At 42.5% G+C, this 25447-nt stretch overlaps 1 protein-coding gene across 2 annotated transcripts; it reads right to left on the bottom strand.

The window, feature by feature from the left end:
- Window positions 1-517: 517 nt before the first annotated feature.
- Window positions 518-25447, bottom strand: LOC108135289 (developmental protein eyes absent). 2 transcript variants are annotated; one of them, XM_017255973.2, is made up of 5 exons: window positions 24925-25447; window positions 7700-7746; window positions 2669-4417; window positions 1379-1623; window positions 518-1309 (listed from the first exon to the last, which is right to left on the bottom strand). In XM_017255973.2, exons 1-5 carry the CDS (start codon window positions 24976-24978, stop codon window positions 1128-1130), a joined length of 2277 nt encoding a protein of 758 aa, XP_017111462.1. In that variant the 5' UTR covers window positions 24979-25447; the 3' UTR covers window positions 518-1127. The 2 variants fall into 2 exon arrangements, with proteins under 2 accessions (XP_017111462.1, XP_017111461.1); XM_017255972.2 differs by lacking the exon at window positions 24925-25447 and adding an exon at window positions 11082-11375.

Genomic DNA, 25447 nt, shown 5'->3' with positions numbered 1-25447 from the left:
GCAGTCAGTGAGCAATTGCATGTGGAGACCTCATTGAATTGAAAATCTGCTGTGATGGTCCGATCGTAACGAGTAACGAAAGGTATTGCTAAAAGAGTATGGTGTGCATACTATGTCTTCAAAACTTAAATGGTTCAGGAAAGAAAGTTCCATTCAATATTTCCATTCAAATCTACATCATTCTTTCCTTGCCGTTTTTGCTTAATTGTCTGAGGGATATCGTCGAAAATAATCCGATAAACAGTTAAACCTTTTTTTTTGGTTTTTGTTTGTTTGATTTTAATTCACATTACTATTTTCATGAAAGAAAGTACCATGACCTTTGGCACAAACATAATGGTAGTTTTACATACTTTAGGTCTGACAAATAAGACATCTAGTTATTTACTCTGTCTCAACTTAAGTTACTATAGTAGTTTAGTTACTGTAGTAATTTTCTAGCCAAAAACTGGTTGCTTTTCCTGCACAGTATTTTTCTTAACAAAAATGATTTTCGATTAAACCCCAAGAGAGTGCGTTGTTGTTGGATTTGCTCTTTTATTACTTGGATTTATATTTTAAATATAGTTTAATATATGCAGCTATATGATAGTTATTTAAAATTTGAATACTACGGCTTTGTCGAACTATTTATAATTATTATAATTAGGCTTCTGCTTTTAAACTAAGAACTTTAAACTAATTTTTGTAGTGTTTGCTCCGATCCATCAGTGACTCCGATTCTTTTGCCAGGATGCGCATCGGTCTGTTGTTGTTGGCTACTCTAGGGTGCTAAATACGTATATTGTTAAATCATTAGTCCATTAATTACACACTTGAAACAACTTCGTGCGAGAATTGTTACGACCGTCGATTAGGTGTTTAAAAACTATATAATACAAAAAGTCTTGGCGTTAAAGTATAAATTGTTTAAACAAAATAATTAAATTATTTTGCGCTGGTTTACAGTTTCCGTTTGCAGGATGTCTCACACACACACACACACACACATACGCACACATATTAAATAAATTAGTTAAACATTTTGCTGTTTGTACTCAAAACTGCTTCGAGCCTGCGACAACGATCCCAAATCCCGATGAGGCCTTAGTATCGCGAGTCGGGCGAACCCCTTACAGTTTGGCCTTTCATAAGAAGCCCATGTCGAGGGCAGTGTAGAGGGCGCGAATGTCGCTGTGGGCGGAGATGCGCCAAAAGGGGAAGTTCATGGCCTTGGCGGCGGTCTCCTCCTCGTTGCCATCCCCAATCACCACGTAGGTGCTCTTGCGCCCGAAGCGCGTCACAATTCGCTCGTAGCAGGTTTCATGGCCTGCAAAAAAAAAGGGGGAAAACTGGTTAGTGCCCGGAACGATACCAATACAGATCGATCTCCACTCACCGATTTTGTGCGCACTGTAGATGTTCTCGATGTTGAAGATGCCGCCCAGCCCGAACAGCAGAACCTTGGCCAGCGCCGGGGCCAGTTGCGTGGAAGTGACCAGGACGTTGACGCAGTTTTCCCGCTGGGAGATCATGCTCAGACACTTGAGCGCCAGCGTGGCCCAGTTGTCGGTGGCCACCTCGATTTCCGAGCGGATCTGCAGCCAGGCCTCGCGTTTTCCGGGTCCCAGCAGGGTGCCCACACTGGAAAATAATGGAGAAGCGTGTTTTTTGTTAGTGGGGTGGACAATACACAAGTACAAGTATTTTCTTTAGCTCGAATCCAGTTGCGAGCTGAATTTGAACCAAGCCACAAAAAAACGTCTGCTATTCTGCCTTTTAACAAGATTGAAAAATTTGATTTACAATACGGCGAACTCTTGTCTTTTGAATATGTTTTTGTAAACAAGGTTAAAAAAAAGGGCTTCCCATTTCCAAAACTTTTGTTTTTACAAAATAGCTTCGTCTGCAATTTTTAACATTTTGTAGAACCACCTTTTTTAAAGCTTTAAAGTTTTACTTGTGCAACCAGACATTTACTTAACTTAAATTTGAAGATCATGCTTAACCCTTTTAAGATAATAAAGAATTAAAAAATTGATAATCTTAATTATTTATCATAAAAACCTTGACTTTGTATATCTATCAAAATATATAATTTTTGACACATTTCGGTGCACAGATTCTGGACACAAGAGTGTTTAACTAAATCAGCGTTTTAAAAAAAATTGACCTGGAAAAGTGGATTTAATCTTTGACCTCAATAACAGACTATCGGATTAACAACATGACCAAATAAAACTGTATGACTTTTAAATATTTCTTTCCAAGCAATAAAAAAATTTTTGTTGATAGCGAAAGATCACGGAACCTCAATGTTGTTAAAAGAAACGTTTGGAAAATTATGTATTCTTACTTTTTCTTACTCTACTCAGAATTTTCGCGCTCTTTTTAAAAGTATATCTGCATTAATGAAAGCTAGTGATAAAGTAAATCTCTATAATAACACTAAGCTACACCAAAAATTTTGTTTTATATATTATACAACTAATAAAAAAATATGTGCACATTCAAGGTGAGGATCAACTGGTAGGCATGCGAACACTTTAATTTTCGCGGCTGGTAATGCAAGCAATGAAAATTGTGACTTTTAGCGAACATCACTGCAGTTTGTAAGTGACCTATGACTTCCCTATAAATTTTCTAAATCTTTCAGATGGAAACTCAAAGCACTAAGCTGTGTACTCACTTTCCCCGGTAGCTGTTGTAGATGTCCTTGATCTTGCGGTAGCGGAAGGCCAGCTTGCGCATCCAGTCGACGCCGCCCCGCACCCCGGTGGGCAGGCAGAGGTTGGGCGGGGCTCCGGGCGGAGTGTTCGTGTGGAAGCCGTCCGTGGCGAAGTTGTAGGCGCTCAGGTCCTGGCCGTTGTCGTCGGAGCTGACGTCGTCGATGTGCACCTGATCGCACTCCTCGATCTCGTTGAAGAAGAAGTGCGTGTCGGCCATGTTGAAGACCATCTCCTCCATGCGGAAGGCGATGGTCATCAGGGAGCTGTGGTCTTTGGTGTATCGGTTGGCGTAGCTGCCCGACAGCAGCGTGTGAAAGATGATGAGCGTCTCGTCCAGGTCCCACACAAAGACCCTCTCGGGCGGCTTGACGGCCTCGCTGTTGCCGGTGTCAGAGGCGGTGCTCCTGGTGGGACTGGGCTGCTGGTGGCGCCGTCCTCGTGCCCGCCCCGTCTTGCCCGTGGGCGTGGTCTTGCTGGCCGCCACGCCCCCCGATCCCACCGTGCCCACGCTGCTTCCTCCGCTGGAGTTGAGAGCTGCGGCGGGTACGGCCAGGGGTCCGATGCCGGCGCTGGGCGAGATCGGCAGCGGGGAGTGCGGCGAGTGGGTGGTCTGGTGCACCGGCGTCGTCGAGTGGGTGTCCGTGGGACTCTCCGAGAGGTTGGAGGAGGCTGCCACGTGGAAGCCGTGCCCGTGGCTCGCACTCGAGCTGGGCGAGCTGACCGCGTAGGGTGAGTAGTTGGCCGGGCTGTAGTAGTTGCCGTACTGCTCGTTGTAGTAACCGCCGTAGTCCTGCTGCCCGAAGTTGTTGTAGCCGGCGTAGGGACTGCTGTACAGCTGCGAGTTGTTGTTGCCTCCGCTGGCATAGCTGGGCGTGAGATAGGCCGCCGCCGCGGCCGCCGCTCCGGGCTCCATTTTGGCCTGACGGGCGGCCGTGGCCGCGGCGTACGGCGTCCCATAGCCGGAGTAGAACGGCGGCGGAGTGTACTGCTGCATGCTGTTGTAGTAGTAGTAGTCGTGCTTCCCATCGTAGACCGCCGCTGCAGCGGCTGCCACTGCCGAGGAGTTGACCACCGCTGCTCCGCCGTCGAGGGGATTGCTGGCCGAGCTGCAGCCGTACAGATTCGCACTGACCACAGAGCCGTTGTCCAGTGCGGCATGCCCCTGTCCCGGACTGCGGGACTCCGACTTGACCGCCGCACTCGAGCCGGAGCCGGAGACGGAACCGGAGCCGTCGTGCGTCCAGTGCGACATGGTAGTGGCCCCGCCCACCACGCCGTCCTCGCCGGGCACACCGGCTCCGGAGGAGGCCGCCGCCTGCTGATATGTGGAGAAGCTGCTGCCCGCCGACTGCGAGAAGCCGGAGGCGGCTGCCAGGCTGCAGCTGCTCGGATTCACGTTCGGATTGCCGTTACCGTTCGAGTAGTGGCCGCTCAGCGAGGCCAGCGACCCAATGGTCGGCTGCAGCGGCTGGCTCTGCGGCGGCAGCCCCAGCGGACTGCACTGACCGACCACGCCCCCGCCCCCGCCCACACCGACACCCATGCCGGAACCGGCACCGGCGCTACTGGGTCCATTGCTGGCCAACACGGTGCTGGGATGCGATTGCTGCTGCTGCTGCTGCTGCTGCTGCTGCTGTTGCTGTTGCTGCTGCTGGTGCGTCTGTTGCTGCTGGGGTTGCTGTTGCTGCTGCTGTGACAGATTGCAGAGGCTGCAAGTAGATAAGACAAGAGGGGTCATAAGTGGGGGCGGTAACTGAAGGGCTGGGGTGAAGTGCGTGGCAATACTAAAAGGTACAACAAGTAAGTAAGATAATCTCGAGTGCTGCTACTAAGAGTTGCTAACTGCCGTGCTACAAAAAAGGCTATTATGCTCAATCATTTATGCTTATACTTATATATTTTCGATTCCCTAATATATCTACACCTCAAAAAAAATTAAAGGTTAGTTTTAATAAATGTGTCTTGAATAAAAACTACATATACTATGAAAGTATGCGTATTAACTCAACGATAAATAATATTACCTCTATACTTTTTAGTTTATCTTTTAAACCGAAGAGTCTAAAACTTTAGCCTCCGGCCTTACTTATAAGCACCATAAATTTTAATTTGATACTTTCGTGGTGTTAATTTAATACTCATCTTGTTGGGAAATTATTCACATCATATAGTTTATAATTCATGTAACAATTGATTGGGTTTCATGACAATTTTTTTGGGTGTAGGTGGACATTTTAATTGCTTCGCAAAACCTTAAACAAAACATACTCTTTTCAAATCAAAGCCAAATTTTTTAATTGAAGATCTTGTAAAATTGAAGATCTGAAAAAGGATTAAAAGAAACTTTGCAGAACGCTCATATCATATAGTTACCAATACCATAGAATATTCATTTCTTCAAAATGATTGAATTCATGCTATTGACTGGTCTTTCAGCTACTTGCAAAATACATACTTAGTAGATTTGGAAACACTTTATCGAACCAATTACATATTTTTTCACAACTTCATATTTTACTGAGCAAGAAACGGGTATAATGACTAATAACTAACTAATTGAGACTGCGTATTAAGAATTCTGTCGCTTAATCTGAGTGTTTACATCGAAACCCGTTTGTTAAATTTCAATAAAAACCCTGTCAAAAAAAGGCTGCGGCTTTATCAAAGTATTTATTTTCGGAATAATTTTTAACGAAGTATATTTATAGCGTAATGGAGTCTAAAGTCGTTTAAATATTGAAAAATCATTTCTAAGTAAAACAAGTTTGTAGTTTTTGGTTTGGTTTGGTTTTCTGTCGAAGTGAGATATAGACTTTTTTTAGCAATGAAAGATATTTTTTAAAAATATATACTAGGCTTATGAAAGACCCAGTATTAATTCAAAAAAATGAAAACTTTATATTAAGTTTAAAACTAAAAAGAAAAGAAACGGAATAAGGATTTCATATATTGAGTGTAATGCCCATCCTATACACATGAGGACTGCCCATTGTGTGGTAGAGAACAGAAACAGAAACAGGGCTCGTTAGGGAACCCATAAAATAATTTCCAATAATCTTTAAACAATCATAAAATTAACGGCACGTTACCGACCCTTGTTCGACGATTTCGTTTTCCCGTTTTTTTCCCCAGAGCCCGAGTCAAGTGCTTCCCAGTCCAGGTCCCGCCTGAAGAGCTCTTCCAAATCTTGTCAAGTGTTATAAATATTTTTCTACGATCCCGCCGTCCCGCTCTTCCTGTCGCTGGCCTTTTTTTTTTGGGTTGTTTACTGGGTTTGAGAATCGCCGAGATGGGAGAGACGAGGAAATCATTTGAAATCTTTTCGGGACTCTTGGGTTCGCATTTTGGTGGCATGTGCGGACTGTCCCGGACAAGTCCGCTGCCTCCTCCGGAGGAGACCTCCTGCCCCCGACCCCTTGCTGGCCATGTGTTCGGCAAATGTTGAATTTCCAGAGAGCGGCGACAAATATTTTTTTATGTTTTACGACTTGTGTTTTGACGATTCTTTCTGTTCTTCTGGTGTTATTACTTTTCAAGTAGGTCCAAATTAAGTGGACAAATTTGAAAATCCTAAAGGGCTCAATAATAATCAAATAATACTGAGCACCAATGGAAATCAAATAAATCACCGCAACGAGAAAATCACAGCAATGAAAAGTGTTTGGGGACGTAGATTATTTCAAGGGAGAAGGGCATCAGAATGGGGGAGTAATTCAATCCTTTTCGAAGCAATTAAGCGGAGTTTCCATAGCTCCCCAAAAAAGGCCGTTGTACAACCAGCTGGCTGCTTAGTATACACACTTACAAACCTTACGTTTGAGTGAGATTTTACAAGTATTTTTAGCTCTCATTATTAAATGTAGTACTCCAAATGTTTTACTTTTAAGTAGTTATAGCTAAGCACATTCTCGGCAGCCAACAAAAGAAGCCTGATTTAAATGTTCCCCTTCATATTCTCAGTCTTTCTTTTCTTTATCCATATTTTCCCCATTTTGAACTCCAACTTCCACAATCCGGATTGGGAAATATTTAACAATTTTTCATAATTTCAATAGGAAGGTAAATTAAGTGCCCAATTTCCAAAGGAATCTGACACCTTGAGTTTATTTTCTCTGCCGGAGAAGGGGGACATTTATCTTGCTGGCAGCCACAACAAGAGGAAAATGGAGAGGGGGAGCAGCTGGCAAAAGGGGGAAAAGCGTTTTCCCGTCGCAGAACGACGCGTGCGCTGACGAAGGGGAAAGCCAACCAAAACTTTGCTTGGGGATCTGCGTGGTGGCCAATGGGAGACTTACGCAAATTATAATGGGAATTATTCAGAAGGCTGACGGCGGAGTGAAATAACCATATGAGACTGAGCCGCCTTTAAGCCCTTTTTAAGTAGTTAGGCCTAAACCTCCTCCCTCGAATCCCTCCGCTCTTTTCCTGCCCCTTCGAAAGTGCTAAGTGCTCTGACACTTTTCGGTTCGTCTTTTCTTTTTCCTTTTCAGTTTTCGGGATCGCTTATGTGTCACAGCTGAGGCGTGCGAAGAATTCTTTGAATTTCTGCCGGGGCATGTGTCAGGTTGTGAGGGCCACATGCAAAACACTTCCAATCCACCAACGACTACGACCCTAGTCTCTTTTCAATTGAAACCAATTGAAGATGGTGCGCCCCTTGTCAAGTGAAAGGACTGTCCTTTCCATTCCGTTACAAATTGTCTACGCTAGCAGATGAAATCCTTTTGAAGATCTTCTAGAGCAGCTTAGGAAGGAAACGTACGAAATAGTCTGTAAAATGTCCTTTCAAATTGGCTATCAATAGCATTTTGGTTTACTGAAAAAAGATGATAGTAAAAAGTAACTTTGCAGAACGCTCATATCATAGCTAGCTGTATTAAGCAATACAATTCAATATTAACTTTGTTCTCAAAATGTTCAACTATTGGACTCTGATTTAGACATCAATTTGGTATAAATATATATATTTGTTACTATTATTTTTGACATACCGGTTGCGTTCATGTGTATCGGTGTGCTCTGTCTTGGGACGTTTAACCTGAAAATATGCCAAGAAAAACACATTAAAATATAAATCGAAATATAAGAATGTTTGTTTTGTTGGCTTAGCACGAATTATGTAAAGTCTGGCAGGCCGATTTTCTGAGTCCCCCGAAGGAATTTGTTTATAAACAATTCCCCTCCCCTCCCCTCCGCACCCGATAACCCGCTCACACCTCAGCGTCTGGAATCGCCCTGCTGAGCTCGGCACTTCCACCGATTGAAACTCTATTTGGGTTATCCAGTGCGAGTGGCGAAAGAAAACAGCCAATTTTACATAATTCTCCACTTGCTGCTGTGCCAAGCAAATTTCGCAGCTCGAGCTTGTGCGTGGGAAAAAGTTTTGCTGGGACGCCGCTGCCCGAAATGTTTCGGATGTTCGGCGCCATTTGAGGGGAAGTCGAATCAAGGGGAAATCGGCCAAGACCCAATCAGCAGGTGGCGGCAGATTTCGATAAGGATGTGACAAGGCTAGGGAGGTTAGTTGAAGAATATACTAAGACCCTGAGATAATAAACGGATATACTAAGAATGCAGTAGAAGGTTCAAAGCCATTTGCTTCGGATGTAGTAAGAATGTTAAACAAAGATCATTTTAAGTTTGTGCGGCCTTGAGTCCATAATTTAGTTGGATAGAACTATAAGCAGACGCTTAAATTAACAACAATCTTGACAGAAAAAAACGAGAATACAAAGTTAAGAAAGTTTAGAGCAAACAGTTGTCAGTAGACTCTGTGATGTACAGTTAACAGCTTCCAGTTAATATGTTTAATACAAATACAGATTAATACATATACTTAATCCGCAGATATGTTTTAAGAGATATTATATTATTATTAAATAATATTAAACAAATTAATATTAATTATTTGAATATTAAACAAATTTTTCCCTTCCTAAAGGTATACAGCTGAATTTCAACCCCCAAACAGCGTACACTAACTGGACATGTTAGTTTGACAAATGCCAAAAAAAAGCTAAAGGAAGCCCGAGAAAGGGCGTTATGCAAATCGAACGGAAGCCAGATAAATCGAAGGCGGGACAGCCGGGAGAGACAAGCCCAGGTGCTGGAATTCGTGACCACCTCCACGCTGAAAATGTGAACAAAAAAGGTTGGGGAGGGACAAAAAGTTGAGCGGCTTCGGTTGACAGCTTCTGCCGTCCGGCGAGATGACCACACGCACGCACTGTCCATCATCCGGCGATCTCGAGGGGCAGGATGCGGAGTGCTCGAATTTGACGACGGACCAGAGGAACACGCGCATGCGCAGCGGACAAGCGGACAAGCGGACAGTGGACAGCGGACAGATTGCCGAACGGTAGCGTTTCGATGCGATGCGCATGGAGTGGACTTCGAGTTCGAGCCGCGAATCTGGCGTTGCGTGCTGCACGAGCAACCGAATTGGAGTCCGGGTGTATGCAAAAATGAGATAGTGAGGGGCCGGGAGATCCAAAAAGATCCAAATGCAACCTTTTACTAAACTAATTTATGGCACAAGCTGACAACGTAAACATTAACACAGACAAGAGTCGAGAAGGGAGGCTGGAGTATTAAGACCTGTTTCTGAGCATCTTTAACGAAATTCCTGTGATCGTAATCTCTTTGTCTCTTCTGCTGCTTTAGAAGAAGATTAAAACACACACACACACACACACACACACACACACACTCTGGGCCACAAAGCAGGCAAACAAAAGACAAGGCAGCAAGACAAGAAGACGGCGACAAATTTTTTATTAACCCGGCCCTAAGACCCTCCAACCATCCAACCATCCAACCCCCAACCCTCGATCCCCGAACCCCGATCTCCGATCCCCGACCCCACGATAAACATCAAATTAAACAAGAGGAAAATTTGTTTCTCCTCGTGGCTGGGATGGGTTTGGATTGGATTGGATTGGATTGGACCTATCCCATGCACCTTTAACACTTTGCAACGTTAATTACGTTTGGGCCGCAATCGTGGTAGTATAATCAACAATCGCCAAGTGTCAATCGCAGTGGCCATAATCAATATTTCGACCCCTCCCCCAACCGCCCATCCCCCCATCACCCCGCCCCCACTACCCCCCCTCGTATGTGAGTTCTCTTTGTCATAAATTACATGCAGCGCGTATTGTCGCAGTTGAATTATGGCGTGTTAATTTTTACGATTACGGCTTAAACTTAATTAAAATGTGATTAATGCCGCTGGCCGGTCGAAGCCCAGCTTTGGCTTTTGTGGGCCAGGCTCTTTAAATTCCCATAAAGCCGGCACGCAGACCTGCTAGAGCTGTAATTTATGCTCTATTAATATTTCGCCTTAGCCATCCAGATCCATCGTACAGCCTTCCTTACGACCTACTCTCCGCTCGACGTTCGTCACGTTTCCAACGCGTCGACTTGCTTCGACTTGCTTCGACTTTGTCTTAGTCCAAATTCAGGGACCCATTAAACTCGGTCGTTGGGCTTTGGTATGCTGTTCCATTAAATCATCGGGAAACAAACTTTGCGCCGATCTGGGCCAAGCTCCACATCGGAATTCAAGTGAATGAAAGGGGTCATTAATTGCTTGGAGAAATGCATACTATCCGCATCGAAAGGTGTGCAGCTCACGACCATCAAAAGTTGGCAACATTTCACAGGGCTATTAGATGTTTTTAAATGCCTTTGCAACTTGACTCGTCTGCTTCATTACCCACAGCCAAGTTAAGCCGATTAATGCGATGAAATAAAATTGTGGTCAGGTGCCCATAATCTTTATCCCCATTAACGATTTGTACAACAAAGAACTATCTTTGGGGTCTTTAAAATCGTATTGTTCAGGCTGGGTCTATAAAAATTGTAATCCTCTGTGAATGAAAGACATTCCATAATTATGTTTAGTACATAGAGACTTTTTAAAATCTTCAGAGTAGTTCATTTTTCCTGAGTGTATTTGCCGGACTTATATTATTTAATTTTATGAAATCGACTGACATCTTAACACGTCTTGGCTGTCAACCTGGACCAGATTTATACATGAAGTGTGCTATGATATCACGCCGCCTAATAGATCACCTAAATCCAACCTAAACTGTTGGCTATACATATATTAGAGTACAAGACCAATAAATAAAGCTAAAGACGAGTATCTGGCTGTAAAGTTTCACTTTTTGGCTAGTTGTCGCAGTTAGGGGAAGCCCCACAATGCAACCACCGACGACATTTACAACCATAATCATAATCATAACACTAGCAATAACAATAACAATAACCATAGCCGACGGCTCAACCACATCACTTTTAAAGCTTCGCCAAGAGCGAAAATCCCACCAATGGACTCGGGCTGGGGCACTACGGCGATTTGATTACCTTTGGCTCGATCATTTTGTCAATTAATCCGCAGCGCGGGGCAGCGTAGTTGTATGGCATGAGGGTGACCATCCTGTGAGATGGAGCTAACTTTCACTAGGAGCACACACGCGAGGAGTGGACGTGGACTGAGTGGACCGATTCGGTGGTTTGATTTGGTTTGATTAGTTTTGTTTCGACGATGTTTTGAAATCGAATGCCGCTTCAGTTGACTGGCGTTCCAGAACGGAGAGCAGTGAGGAGTGAGGAGAGTCGGGCGAATCGACGTCAACCGTTTCCGTAACACTCGCTTTAAGTGACTCGAATCGACTGAACCGCCGAACCACCGAACCACCCGAATGTGGCTCATCTCGACGCCGGCAGAGACGCGGCAGCGCTGCTTGAGTGGAAACCCCTGCATTGGACGACGGCGACGGCACTCAAAACGAGTTCGTGCGAGCGAAACACACTCGCGCTCTCGCTCTCGCTCTCACTCTCTCCCACCTCTGGCCACAAACCACTCCTAGACTCCGCCCATTCCCATTTCCTTGCCATTCCCATACCCACTCCCATACCCACTCCCATACCCATACCCATAACCATTCCCATTCCACTCCACCAGTGGAAGGGCCATGATGATGAACAGGGGTGGGTAGGAAACCACTTTTTTTTTTTTACAGCGCTAGCGCTACATGGCCCAAAGTTTTCGTATCTCTCGGATGCGGGCGAACAATGCCGCTGGCATCACAAACGCCATTCGAATAGTGAGTTTTCTATGCGCATAAATTAATAAACTAATCTCAGTAACTTCGCCACCATTCGAGCACATTACACAAATTAATAAACTAATCAGATGGAGTTTCACAGAGCGTTCAATAGAAACCGCCAGCAATTTTATGGCAGTCGTAAAAACCGAAACGAAAATGAAAATCACGGGTAATTCAAGACGCCTTAAACTTGTGGGGTTTTGGTGTTCAATGTGGATCGTAACGTATTAGAGCAGGAGCTCCCAAAATCGAAATGCTTATGTAAGACGAGCCGAAGTGTGCTGGGCATAGTCTAACCAGCGATACGCGATATGGGATATGGATATCTGATCTCTGGACAGACCAGCGAGTGCCATAAACAAATTGGCATCTAATCAAAATCACTGTGTGCAGATGTGAATAGCTTTCGATGGTAATTGGGTACCATAAACACGATGGTGGGGAGCCACTAATGAGCTCAACTTAGAAATGGAGAGTGCTCAATCAAACTGACTGGGAAATAATTTTCCAAACCGATTTTATGCGCATATTGTGAGCTAAAAGTGTACAAATATTGAAATAATCTCTCATAAAATCCATCAGAATTAAATTTGCATTCATACACATTATGCAAATAATTATAAATTATACTTTTCTGAAACAATTAAATAACTTATCATAAATTGTTTTATATTTAATACTGATGTCAATTGTTTCGCTTTAAAAAAAAAAAAAATTTATGTTTATTTAAATATAATCAATTTTCATCCCATAATATGTAATCTCATTGTTAATGCTTAGGTGCGATCATCGCTAATTTCATCGTCATTAAGAGGTGTTTCTGTGTGATATCAATCAACATCGATTTCGTTTATAAAAACTGTTTATAGCTTGTGCAACCCATAGTGCCTAAGTGAAGGTTTAAGGTTATATACAGTTAGTCGATCGATTTTTTTATTGAATACCGCTCCTGTGCATATTTTGGAAGTTATAACCTTCCTTTAAAAGGCGTTTCAAAATGCGGTAAAATGCATATTCAAAATTAAAACGCGTCTATTTCAAAACGGCTTCAGCGATTCGTCTCAAATTAAATTCTTAAATTTATTCTTAAGTTAATACTTGAAGATTTTTCTCACCGACAAATATTTTTTTATTTACGTCTGAAATTTTGTTTAAAAATTGTATTTTATTTATTTTTCGATGAGGTACTAAATTTAACATTACTTTAAGGAAATCTATTTGTTTTTTTTTTTAATTTCGGAGGATCCAGTTCAAAGACAAAGTGGTCACACCAATACGTGATTTTTGAGAGGAGCTCCCGAAGAGAAGCTCCTTCAAAATAAATATTTTTACTAATAACAAGTTTTAAAATACCGAAAGTCGATTTTTAGGACTTCTAACTGTAATTAACGTCAGGTTAAACCTAAGTCCCTTTAACCAATTCAAAGACCAAGAAGAAATGTTCACCGATTCTTCTTCAAAGCATTTCAGATTCGTAAAATTTGTCAAACAATTAAAATTAACTTTGGTAATAAAAAACAGCCAATTATTCGTTTCAAATCATATTAAACAAATGCAGGTGGACGACAAAAGCCAAGGAAATCGATGTTAACTGAAATGTACAGGTTTGAACAACTTTTTAAAGCTCATTCTTGACCAAAAACTTTTTTATTGCAAGAAAACACAGGGTTGTTTGTCCTCAAAAATGATTTACATTTTCATATTTATTTATAAAGGAAAGCTGTCTCCATCGAGGGCAAACAATGGCTTCAGTAAACAATTTATATTGATTTTACCCATAATTTTTTGCTCGAATGTGTAAACAAAGACTGAGGTAAAAGCCTGTATGGAATTACAAGTAAATAGAAACAAGTGCAGTTAAGTAAATATGCGACTCATATGCAACGGAATTCTGGCAATAAACTTACACGAGCCCACAACGAATCAAGCAACAAGTAAAATCAAAAGTGAAGCCAGTAATTTGATGATGGCATTTCGGGTAGGCTCTTCAGGCTGAAAATTGAAGAAGACCCGACGACCTCTCGAGTGTTTTTAAGGAAATGATTCGCTGAGTCGGGCATTAAATTTGCTTTAATCGCTTTAGCACGATCGTGAGACAACATGTCGTCAATTATATCTACGATGATCAACGCGCCCCTTGGTCGTCGTCCTCCTCGGACTCGAAGACTCTTCTGTAAACAAATCTGCGCGCAATTCGCTGCATTTGCAGATATTTCTGCGGCCTGGCTTGGTGCTGAGACTGGCACATTTGTCGTGGACCGGTTGCCGATCGACCACCATATCCATCCTGGTCGCTCTCCCCCAGGTCCCTCCCATTCCCATTCCCATTTCCATTCCCATTTCCATTGCCATCCGAACGTGCTGATCGTGCGACTGCTGCACTGTTGCACACAATGGTAAGGTTGAGGCAGCCCGAAAGTGTTTAAGATTTACGTTCAGTTTTGATCGGCCCGGACCTCCCCGAGTGTTGTATTAATTTTACACGGCCCCCGGGAAGTGGGGAATCGAGACAGAGGCAGAGGCAGAGGCAGGGGCAGCTAGTAGGGATCAGGCCCTGTTGCTCGGGCGCCATTTTAATGCAAAAGTTTTAACACCTGAGTCGAGCACATTTGTTGCCATGTTCGCATTCTTACAACTTGATCTGGGCCTGCGCCTGGTCGCTGGACATCTAGATAAGGATTGGGTTTTGGCCACGGACGGCGGAACATTGAATCGCCTGTTTGTTGTCATTCTGCTGCATTCCCAGCCCCTGCAGCTCAAGTTCCCCGGTTCAAGAGTCGTCGAGGAATGCGTCACTCGACTGGCCAGCCCGCGAATTGGGTCAGCTTTTCGCTGCAATGCTGATTAGAGGGAAGTTTCGCATTTGTCAGCACATGCCAATAGTCTGAGGCATTCTTCCCTTCGAAAAAAATGTTGCTGACCCATGGAGATCTGACCACATTTATAAAACAGCGAACAAAACGTTGGATAAATAGCGCATTGCAAGGAGCGGAGAAAATATTCATACTTCGACTGCAAGAATTTGTTATGCAGATTTCTGGACTGGGTTGTGTTCGTTTTGCAGTTGGATTCTTGAAGGGCGTGAGGGGAACAAGCGAAAATCTTGAATGAAACGGTTTGGTAATAAAAATGCTTCATAGACAAAAGCAAAATTAACTTTCCTCAGTCCGATTTCCACTCATTTAATTCCGTAGAAACTTGCAAAATAAATGGAAAAATCAACAACAACTTTCAAGGTATTGTATATCCCATGGAAAACATATTTTCCACTTGTGTAAATATTTATAGGGTAACTCCAGACAATCAGCTGTTCCAGGGATCACATATCAATCGCATCGAATCGATCGTAAATCACACTAAAATTGTGTTTTCCATCCAGCTGAGCCCCGATCGCATTAGCCAAATATATATTTTTGAGAGGGCAATTTTATGGTCCGGCGATCATTAAAGTGCGCATAGCCAACTACCGTACTGGTTCCATAAAAAAATATGGACATAAACTTGCGTTTTATGAATCGACAAGGCCAGGGGGAGCATTCATGAGTGCTCGTGTAAAGATCGGAAAACAAAGCCAAACAAAGACTTGGTCAGTGGTCTATGTGGGCGTTTATTCTTGATTTCCCCGACAAAAAAAAAAAACAAAAACAAAAAATAAAGCGAGTCAGAAGTGCACTTGCACCATAATGACGCTGCACTTCATTGCGATTAAGCCGATTATGATGGCCACCAGGGTGGGCGAAAACCGCTTCGTTTATGCTTTCATTCTTGGGAAAAATTATGCGGAACCTGTGTTCGAGTTCCAGGCACGTGCCGATCGGCGACTGATATATACAGCTGGAGGTCGGGTTGGGGGTTGGAGGTTGGGGATTAAGGGTTGAGGAGAATCGCCATGGTGACCTACGCAAAACAAACATTGGTCAGGAATTTCATTAAAAGGTAAGACCCAAAGCCAAGGTACTTTGTGTGTGTTCCTCTGGCAACCAGCAAACAGCAACCACCCACCACCACCCCCAGCCATCAACCTGCTGGCCACCCACCGAGCGAAGTGTGTCGCCTGTCACTGCGAATGAGCATCAAAAATCCGGCAGCAGAACGGATTGGTTCGGGTTGGATTGGATTGGACCGAAGCAAACTGTGGGGAGGGGGCGGGGGCTTACCTGTGGGAACGACTCTCTAATTAATTTAATTACGTGCTCTCGACTAGCGCGTGTCAAAACGCGCAACGACCGAACAACAAAATTAAATACTCACGCCTCGGTGGGCTCTAATCAAACGCGCCCTCAAGTATGCAATGGCAACATATGCTTGTACTCGGTGGTATTTTCTGGTAAGCAGGGTGTTTTCGACTATGCAATTAGCACGGTAATTTTATTCCCCGTATTACTGCATCTAGCCATAACATTATCTGTCAGTAAGCAAAAATAAAGTTGGTTATTGGTTTGCACTTTTTTAGAAGTCTTTAACTAAAGTATTTTACACCAAAAGTAATAACATGCCTAGAAAATATGAAATGCTTTTAGTTTAAGTAACAAAATATTCTACATTTCGATACATATTTTTTTAATCTCAGTTAAAACCTTTTTTTCTTGACACAAAAAAATATTTTACCAAAAATAAGACATTATTTGTATTCAATAAGCATGGATATCTAACAATTTCAAAGCAGCGTTACGATTACAAAACTATTTAAATATAAATAAAGTTATATGGTTTTGGTAAATAATAATATCAAAAGTTTTTTAAGTAGAAGGTGCGATCGTTACGTTAATTTTACCTCGTCAAGTCGTGTTTTTGTTTAATATATGGTTGCTGTTATAAAGAAAAATCTATCGAATAATCTTCAGAGCTTCATGGTTTTAAAACATAGACGCATACGGATCAATATATAGTCGTTCTTTTGAATATTAGATTTTTGAAATAGATTTAAGAGTATATGCATTTTTTTTTATAAGATGGGGATTATTGGCTTTAGCTTTTTTATATATTCCTGTAAATTATGCTTCAGTAGATATGAAAGTATAAGCTTACTGGGTATTCGTTAGTCTATCCCTGCCACGTGTTACGCCAATTCTGTTCCGTTGTTTTTTGGGTTAACCGTTGCCAGGCCTCTGAAATTGTGTTTCCAACCACTCTTCCTGTCAGGACAACAACTTTGAGGCATCGCTGACAAATTGAATTTGTAAATTTGTCCGCCAGCAACAACAAATCATTGGAGACCCCCAGGGATGCTGTTTTGGTGGCTGATGGTGAAGCTGATGCTGATGGTGATGGTGATGCCGTTGCCATATCGGTCCGAAGGAAGGCAACGACCGAGGTGGATGCGAATGCCAATGGGACGCTGGTAATCCTATACTTATACCCTATCCATGTTACGCTCCTCTGGACGGACTTTCTAACTCGGTCTCGGTTCGGCGGCCCTCGCCTCCCTTCCGCCCACTCTGAACGCCCTCCCCCATCAGCAGTTGCGAAAGTGATGTGAAATTGTAGACCCGTTTTCGGGGCGGTGGGGGCGTGTCAACGTAGTCGGGGAAAAAAAAAACACACGCATACGCACAATTATTAACACTTATTAATGTTGAGGTTTCCATATATATGGCACCCCAGGGCTTAAATTAAAGTCATCCCGAATGGCAAACAGCTGCCTCAAGTGCCGCACTTGAGCTGATCTCGGTCCGTCAGAAAGGGGGTTGCAATCAGGTTGGGGTTGGCTTTGTCGCTGTTTAAGTAGTCATTAAGATTGAGTGTGGATAAGATTTTTTCACAGCTGGCAGTCCTGCCGGGGGACATCGGTTTCCCTTCCCTTGCCAAAACCCCGCCTCGCAATTAGCCAACAACCTTTGACTTGGGCCCAGGCCCAACTTCTTTCACGGTTCACTGGGATCCGACCGCGGGGTAAGCTATTGACAGCTATTGTCTTCTAATTAAACAACAATGTTGACCTATTCTCAAGATGTCACGGATCGGGTTCAACGAAAACATTTTTTTGGTAAAAAACCATTGCAAATTATCTGCACAATTTTTATGGAAAATCGGTTTCTTTGTTTGTTAATTAAAAACTTTGATTGCCGGCCGTAACAACCCTCAAAGAATTTCGGTCTTCTAACCCTTTGAGTTTATCTCGGAAAGAAGTAGCTTGTTAACCCTTTATGTTTGGCATCAGTATGTCTTAACCCTAGGCTTCAACCCTTTCTTCGTAATAATAAAGTTTGCAGGAAAGACATGGTTGTAATCTTTAAAAATGGGATGGGAAGTCAACGATTTCGTAAGGAATCTAAATAAACACTTTTCCTTTTTAAAGAAAAAAACTTCGGTCGTAAATTGAAAATCGAAATGCGTAATATTTTATAAAACGATTATACATCGAGTTGTAAGCGCATAAAATGTCCATATAAATAACATTTTCGATCCTTCCTGTAAAAGCTATATATCCCAAGAGTTTTATAAAATATATTTATATTAATATGCGTAACTAAGTATGTTGTATCGATATATTTATTATTCTTGAATTTATTTATTAACTCCAATGTAATAATTTGATTTTAAACATGTAGCAGGTAATATCATTCTTATTCCTCGAAAACCGTTGTTAAATAACAGTTTTCAACCTATATATTGACCTATAACGTACATGTCCCCTGTTAATCATAATCAGTTTTCTGGAAAAATAAATCACGGTGAGTCCACTGAGTCCGCTGAAAAAACTGTGATTCCATCATGGAGAACCACAAACTGTGCCAACCGTGCAACACAACGACTTGGTCAACTGGTAAATGGTAAATGGTAAATGGCAACGGCAACGGCAACCGAATACCCTGCTGGCCTATCGGTTACACTTACACCATATGTGGCAGCCCTAAAGTTGCTGTGGATCGGTTTCATCGCTCAGACCTTGGCCACATTTAACTTTTGCACTGCTGCCGCTCTACAATTGTGGAAAAATAGCAGCGGAAAATGTAACAATAAAGTGGGTATAAAAATGGCAAATAAATGATTATTTCCGTTAAACTTAATTACGGCAAAAAATGAACGGCAAGGCCGAACCGAAAGAGGGAAGTGCGTATAAGGTTACCAGTTCGGATGGGCGAGGAAAAGCTGAATCGAGACCAACTGTTGATGGGACAACTTTCGAGGCCGGGAACAGGTGCGCTCTGGGATCGAACCGGAATCGCCAGCCTTATCGAAATCGGAGGATGGTTTTCGGACCGGGACCGGGACCGGGACCTAAGCCCCTGCACTCAGAACCCCGCTCAGCACTTTCACATCTCTCCTCCCTTCGGGCCAGAGCAGATCCCGCATATCGAATTTCGCTTTACCGCCTCGCCAATCAATGGACGAAATGTGAATGATTTGTTTGTTGGCATTTTGGCTGCCAATTGTCCGGAGGCTGCTGCTGCTGCTGCCACTGCTACTGCTGCTATTGCTGCTACTGCTGCTGCACTTTCCCAAGCCCAGAAGAATGGATGGAAAAATGTGCAGCGCGGAAATCTGATATTTTTTGTGAGACAGCCTGGAAAATTGCTAGGGACGAGACGAGGCCAGGCCAAAAAAAAAAAAAAATTCGTGGTAAAATTATGAAAAAATCTAAGAAAAACTGTCACGACTGCTAACGAGTAATGCTATCCCCGTTCGCCCTGCCGAGTCAAAGGTCGCACAAATTTGTCTCAGAAAAAACCGCTTAATTGGTAGGGGCTGTGGTAGGGGTATTGGATATTGGGTTTTTGGTTGTTAGTTTTGGGTGGGATGGGATGGGAGTTGAGGAACCAAATGGGGTTGCAAGGAGGGCAGCTGCCTGTCTGCGCCTTTGACTGACAACAGCCACACCTAAGTGAGCAGGAGTATGATCATGCTCCAAGCTGCCTGCCACTTGATTGAACCGGAAATGAGGCGCAAGTTTTGTTTTCACAGGCTGCGACCACTTGACCCCGCAGCCCGCTGGCAGTGACACTGTAAGGGAGAATCAAAGTGAACCGAAACGGAATCGCAATCGGAGTAGGAGTAGGATACCCCTTTCCCTCAAGCGAAATGTTTTACATCAATTCTTGGTTAATGTGCCGCTGCCAGATGAGCGTCACACTTACCCCAACTGTCAAATAATTATGACAAGTTCATTTCGTCGCACTTTCGCTCATTTGTTTGGCTCTCGTTCGAGTGTGCGTTGGCATCTATTTTTTCCCCACTTTAACAAGAATTCCTGTAAGTAAAGGCGGGCCCGGGAAAAAACTCAGACCCGGATCCGGCCCGCACCAATTACCGGAGCGTTGTAAGATGCTCAGGGGCTTTTGATGTGACAGATGCGTGTCCGTGTCGCTTTTGAGGTGTATTGCTCCATCAATTTGCGGTTTCTATATATATTGGATCTAGCAGAAAGACCGTTCGATTCGTCTATGTCGTATTTATGGCGCTTCTTAAAAGTATGCTAGGATTTGCGGAAATCATATATAATTATATGTTTTTATACTTTTGCAGAGGGTATTATAATTTAGGTCAAAAGTTTGCAACGCACTGAAGGATACATTTTCGACCCTATAAAATATATATATTCTTGATCAGCATCACTAAGAGAGTTGATCTAGCCGTGTCTGTCTATACTTCGTTCCGTCTGTCTGTTCAAATGCAAACTAGTCTCTCAGTTTTAAAGCATCTGTATAAAAACTTTCCCCAAAGTTAGGAATTACGGCTTACATTTTATAAAAATCAGTCGTTTTTTTCATATGGCTGCCATAAGAACGAACTGAAAATTCAACGGATGTCCATAAAAATCGAAATACAGTTGTTTTAAAGAATTAAAAGAATTTAATTTTCTTGCATTAGCTGCAAGGGTATATAAACTTCGACTTGCCGAAGTTTGCTTCCTTTCTTGTTAAGGTTAAGCACGCTGATCAGGCACAAATCTCTACTTAATCATTGAAAAAGTTATTATTCTTTTATTGGATCATAACATAATTATGGTCACAGCGTTTAGATTTACGAATTGAATTTGTAAGAGATTTTAAAAATCTTTATTATTTGTTTTATCCAAAGACAGTTTTTCACATCCTTTAAAAAATTAATGTATATCAAATTTAGCAAACATTTTCATCGTAACACGATATATATTGAACTACTTATCCATTCCGAATAATTATTCACCGAAAGCAGCCCAGGAAAGAGTTGTGTATTATTTTTAGTTTAGTGGTGGCTATCTATAGACCCCCGGTAGCTCAAAATATGCTGTCGAAAGTGACAATTGATTGCGTGCAGACCTTTTGTATTTGACTGGGTTATTTCGGGATCTGTCACCATTCGAATTTAGACCAGGAGACAACAATGAGTCATGAGGCTGGAGGGCAGACAAAGCAAATCCCACTTTCAATGGCCAAAACAAGGTACAAATATTTGCCATCATTAGAGAGCATTAGAGATCTGAATCCAGCGGAAAGGAAGGGAAACGCATTCATCCATCAGGTTGCTCTAATTTTGCCAGTGCCAGTGCCGCATCTTCATCTGCTGACAGGCGACATAAAACAGGATAAAAAAGGGACTAGGCAGCGTAGCCATTTGAGCGGATTACGAAAGCCTCTAGCAAAAGTGCAACAAAGCAGGTCCGAAGAGGGCCTAAGGGATAAACCTTCTATTCCCTCCTATCCTGGCCCTTTTCCGTCGCTGTAATTCAAGCATGATGCATGCAAATTTATGCCATACATTTTGTGGTTTAGCCTTCGGATATGACGTCACACTCAGGACTCGACAGAATTATGTCAGGCGAAAAGCAAACGATAAGCTTAACAAACATTATGAGCTTTGGAAAGAACGGGTAAGTGTTGGCCGTAAATTTATTTAAGGATATTCGGTCATGTAGCTTTCGTATTTCGAAGAAAAGAACCATCAATGAAATAATACTCAAAAGTGACTTTGAACAAACAACTCGTAAGATAACTCGTAAGATAATTAAAACAAGATAGAGCGACTATTAGATACCCGTTACTCAGCTAATCAACTGAAAATTTAAATCTAAAAATTTCCACAAAAAATGTGCTAAGGTGCCGCCCCCACTCTCTTTCTCTACATCAGCGATCAATAGGCCCTATCTAATGAGCATAGGATAGTGTTTTGCCTGCAGAGCCCGATTCGAAACATTTTGATTTTTTGAATTATTTGTCTAATCCCAAACCTCTATCTTTTATAGTTTTCTGAAGGCATACTAACGGTTATGGCTAGATCGACTCGGGTATTGTTCCTGATCTAGAATATGTATACTTAAACTTAAGCCCTTTCTTTCAACAGTTACATTCTTTTCAACGATTACAATATAGCCTTTTACTTAATAAGTGTCGGTTGTTTTAAACTGAGATTTCTGACTGCAGATTTTTGACGTAAAGGTAAAGGTACCAAATAAGCAAAAAATAAAATTGCTCAGATATTTGTAAGCTACAGAAGGAGACAATTCCGCCGTTACGAAATGGATTTTAATATTAACAAAATAAAAATCATCAATAATCACTATTTTAGAGATTTATTTATTTTTATCAAATTAATGAATTATTTTTATTTTTCTTCTCAAAAATAATCAATATTTTTGAAGAAGATTGTAATAATTAAAAATCTAAAAATCTTTGAGGAAATGGATAGATTGACCAAAGAGAATCAATATTTCGTTTCCCTTTTTTTTATGCCGATTTGAAGTGATTGATTTATGACATATGAATAATGGTTGTTTGCAGACCCTGGCTAAAATGATTGTACAGATATTTTAATTCTGATTTAGTTAAATAACTGCCGCTGGAACGATAATGATTCGTCATTATTGAAAAACGCACTTACTTTTGTTGTGTTTTTTATATAAGGCTAATGATAATACAATTGTATTAGAAAGACAAAGCAAGTAGTGTTAAATAGAAATCGAATGCACAGTTTCCGAAGTGTATGACAAGTTTTTTATTATTAATCAAACTACACAGAAGCGTTTTTCCAAAACGACATCGACAGCAAGTCGAAGTGATCAGCAACGCATTGGAAACTCGTGCCAGTCTTCAGGAAAGGCTTTCAATTCGAGCTGCAAGTTTGTTTATTGACTTTGTCTCGACCATGGCTACTGAAATCGCGCTCAACTCAGCGCTGGCAAAGCGTTCGAGTAAACAAACAAACAAGTTCATTTGCTGGACCCGCAGAATGCCCGACAAATGCCTCAATCGCAGACGGGAACAGGTAGGTGTACATGTATAGCATATCCCCTTCACACAGATGAAGATGCACTTCCTGTGCCACGCCCCAGACAAACATTAGCCGTTTAAGCCGGAGGACAAAGCGGATTAACGCAGGGAGATGGGAGATGGGATGCTTGGGCTCACAGATTATGTTGTAAAAATGTCGCCATGCATTTGAGCCAGAGGAACGAGCTTCAAGTGAATATATGTTATATGTCACCCCCTTGCATTTAATTTTAATTTTCGGGACATTGCCAGGGCGTGGCTGTAATGGAGCAGCCACGAGCAGCCATAAACGGGAAACGAATTAAAATGGTTCGCTGGAAACCCGCAGAGCCAAGAGTCCTGCGGGCAGCGCAAACAAATCGTGGGTAAGGCGCTGAGGGACGACCAGGACCCCCAACTGGAACCCCTCTTGCTCCTGCTCCTGCTTCTGCTCTTGGTCCTGCTTCGGTCCCACTCCTGCCTGCATTGTTTGTTGCTATAATGGCGAACGAAAAGCGCAAGGCATCTGCACGGCGTCGTCCTTTTGTACATTTCGCTGCTGCTCCTTTCTGCCACTACTCAAATTTCAATGAAATTATCCTCACGGCATTTGTCTGGCCTTCTCGCTCACTCTCGCACACTCTCGCACACTCTCGCTCACTCTCTATCCCTCCTGCCTGCTCCTGCTCAACAATGCCGAATAAATGTTTTTCGCCGAAATTATTTGCTAATGGCTCGTCCTTTTTTGCATTTACATTTATGAGATTTTCGTGTTGTCTCCGATGCTGTCAAATAGATACCCGAACGGAAAATGGCGGCAGTTGACGCTTTTGTGCTGGCGTTTTTGGCTTTCTGCCTTCCTTCCCGCCATCCACCCATCGATGGCGGCCATTTTGGATGGCCGATGGCAGGAGAGGTTGTGTTTGTCCTGGCAACGAGACAACAACATCGCAAATTGCTTTGCGAGAACTTTGCTCAAATTACGCAGAACGCAGGACGCAATTGCGGGGGAGCTGTCTAGGCAACGCGGGAACTGAACGGAAACGGGGACTCCTCCGACTTAGAAGCCAAGGAATCCAGAGTACGACTGTCAATCAAAGCTGGATTCGGAGGAAATTCCGATGTGCAGATCACAGAGAGCTCTTTTTGAGTGCCAGCCCTTGACCTAGTGCCTTTTCGAGCCGATCCTTTTTGCGGTTTTATTTCTGGTCAAATGATTTCCTCTCGATCGACAGGATATCGCTCTGAGGCCTTTGTGAGCACTTAAGCTGAAAATTCCCTTTTGACTACTGTCTGCATTGTGTCCTGCGTTTAAAGGATCAACGCTGGCCAAATGCGCAGTAGCATCTTTGATTTCTTACAGCTCACTGTACAGTGAGCTTATCTCTTCACATCAACTGCTACCATTTTACCCACTCGGAGCAAGAGGAACGCATTAGAGGATCGTAATTATGAATACTTGATGCGGAAAAATGATCGGGAGCACTCGAAGTCAGGTCTGAAGGGTCCTAAGAGTTGACTAGGATTTGGATTTACCTTTGAAACAACAAGCTGGTTATGCAATCTGTGTGTGGCCCTTAAAATTATAAATTCGAAATATAAAGTTATGAGGTGAAGTGCGCAGAATTATATAAATTTTGATTTAATTACCGCTACAAATTTTATGCGCTTTGTGATTTTCAGGATCAAAAGGACCAAACAGTTTCAATAGCCACCCAGAAATAGAAAGATCTGGCAAATTAATACATAATTGTTCCAAATACCATTTAAACAGCTAAGTGACATATTTCGATATTAAGGCAATGAGTATCTGCAGAATCGAGAGGGAATCGTTTAACTACAAAATATTCAATCCTCCGAACACTATTTTTTTCATTTTAAAAGTATTTCTAGATATTTTAAAACGCTTGTTTCTACAGCTCTACTCACTTTGTAGTAATCCAGCGTTGAGAAGTTTTGATAGCACGGTACATTATACAACATATTCCAAGTGTTGTGGCTGTTGTTGTCGCTGCTCCTGCGGCTCTCGATGGAACGGGGGATCCTGGCCCAGTGGAAATGTCAGGTTGCCAACGGGAAAGTTTTCAATTCCATGGCAGACGTGTTCGGTGAGTCGTGGGCATGATTAAATGTTTACGTTCGAATTGCACACACAGATCGGTTGGGGAAATGTCGAAATGTTGAAATGCCGGTTGCTGATTTCTGATTAATTAAGCCAATTCAGTTTCATTGCACGAGACGCGCGACACAAACGAATAAGCGATGGATGAACATTCAATTGCGTTAAGTGAGCAGTTCCGTTTCGCAAATTAATTTGTGCCAAATAAATGTTAACGATGTGAATTGTTTTTTAAGAGTTTGGTGTTTTAGCGCTGGGCCGACGGCGAAAAGCTCCGGATTGAGTGCCCTTCGTGGTCAATTGTGGTCCGGTATCGCCACGAATGTCACATAA

Source organism: Drosophila elegans, unplaced genomic scaffold (assembly GCF_018152505.1).
Source record: "Drosophila elegans isolate 14027-0461.03 unplaced genomic scaffold, ASM1815250v1 contig_397, whole genome shotgun sequence".
In the NCBI taxonomy this organism is placed as follows: domain Eukaryota; kingdom Metazoa; phylum Arthropoda; class Insecta; order Diptera; family Drosophilidae; genus Drosophila; species Drosophila elegans.
The sequence above is the reverse complement of the archived record's forward strand: the minus strand, read 5'-3'. Positions and strand labels throughout refer to the sequence as shown.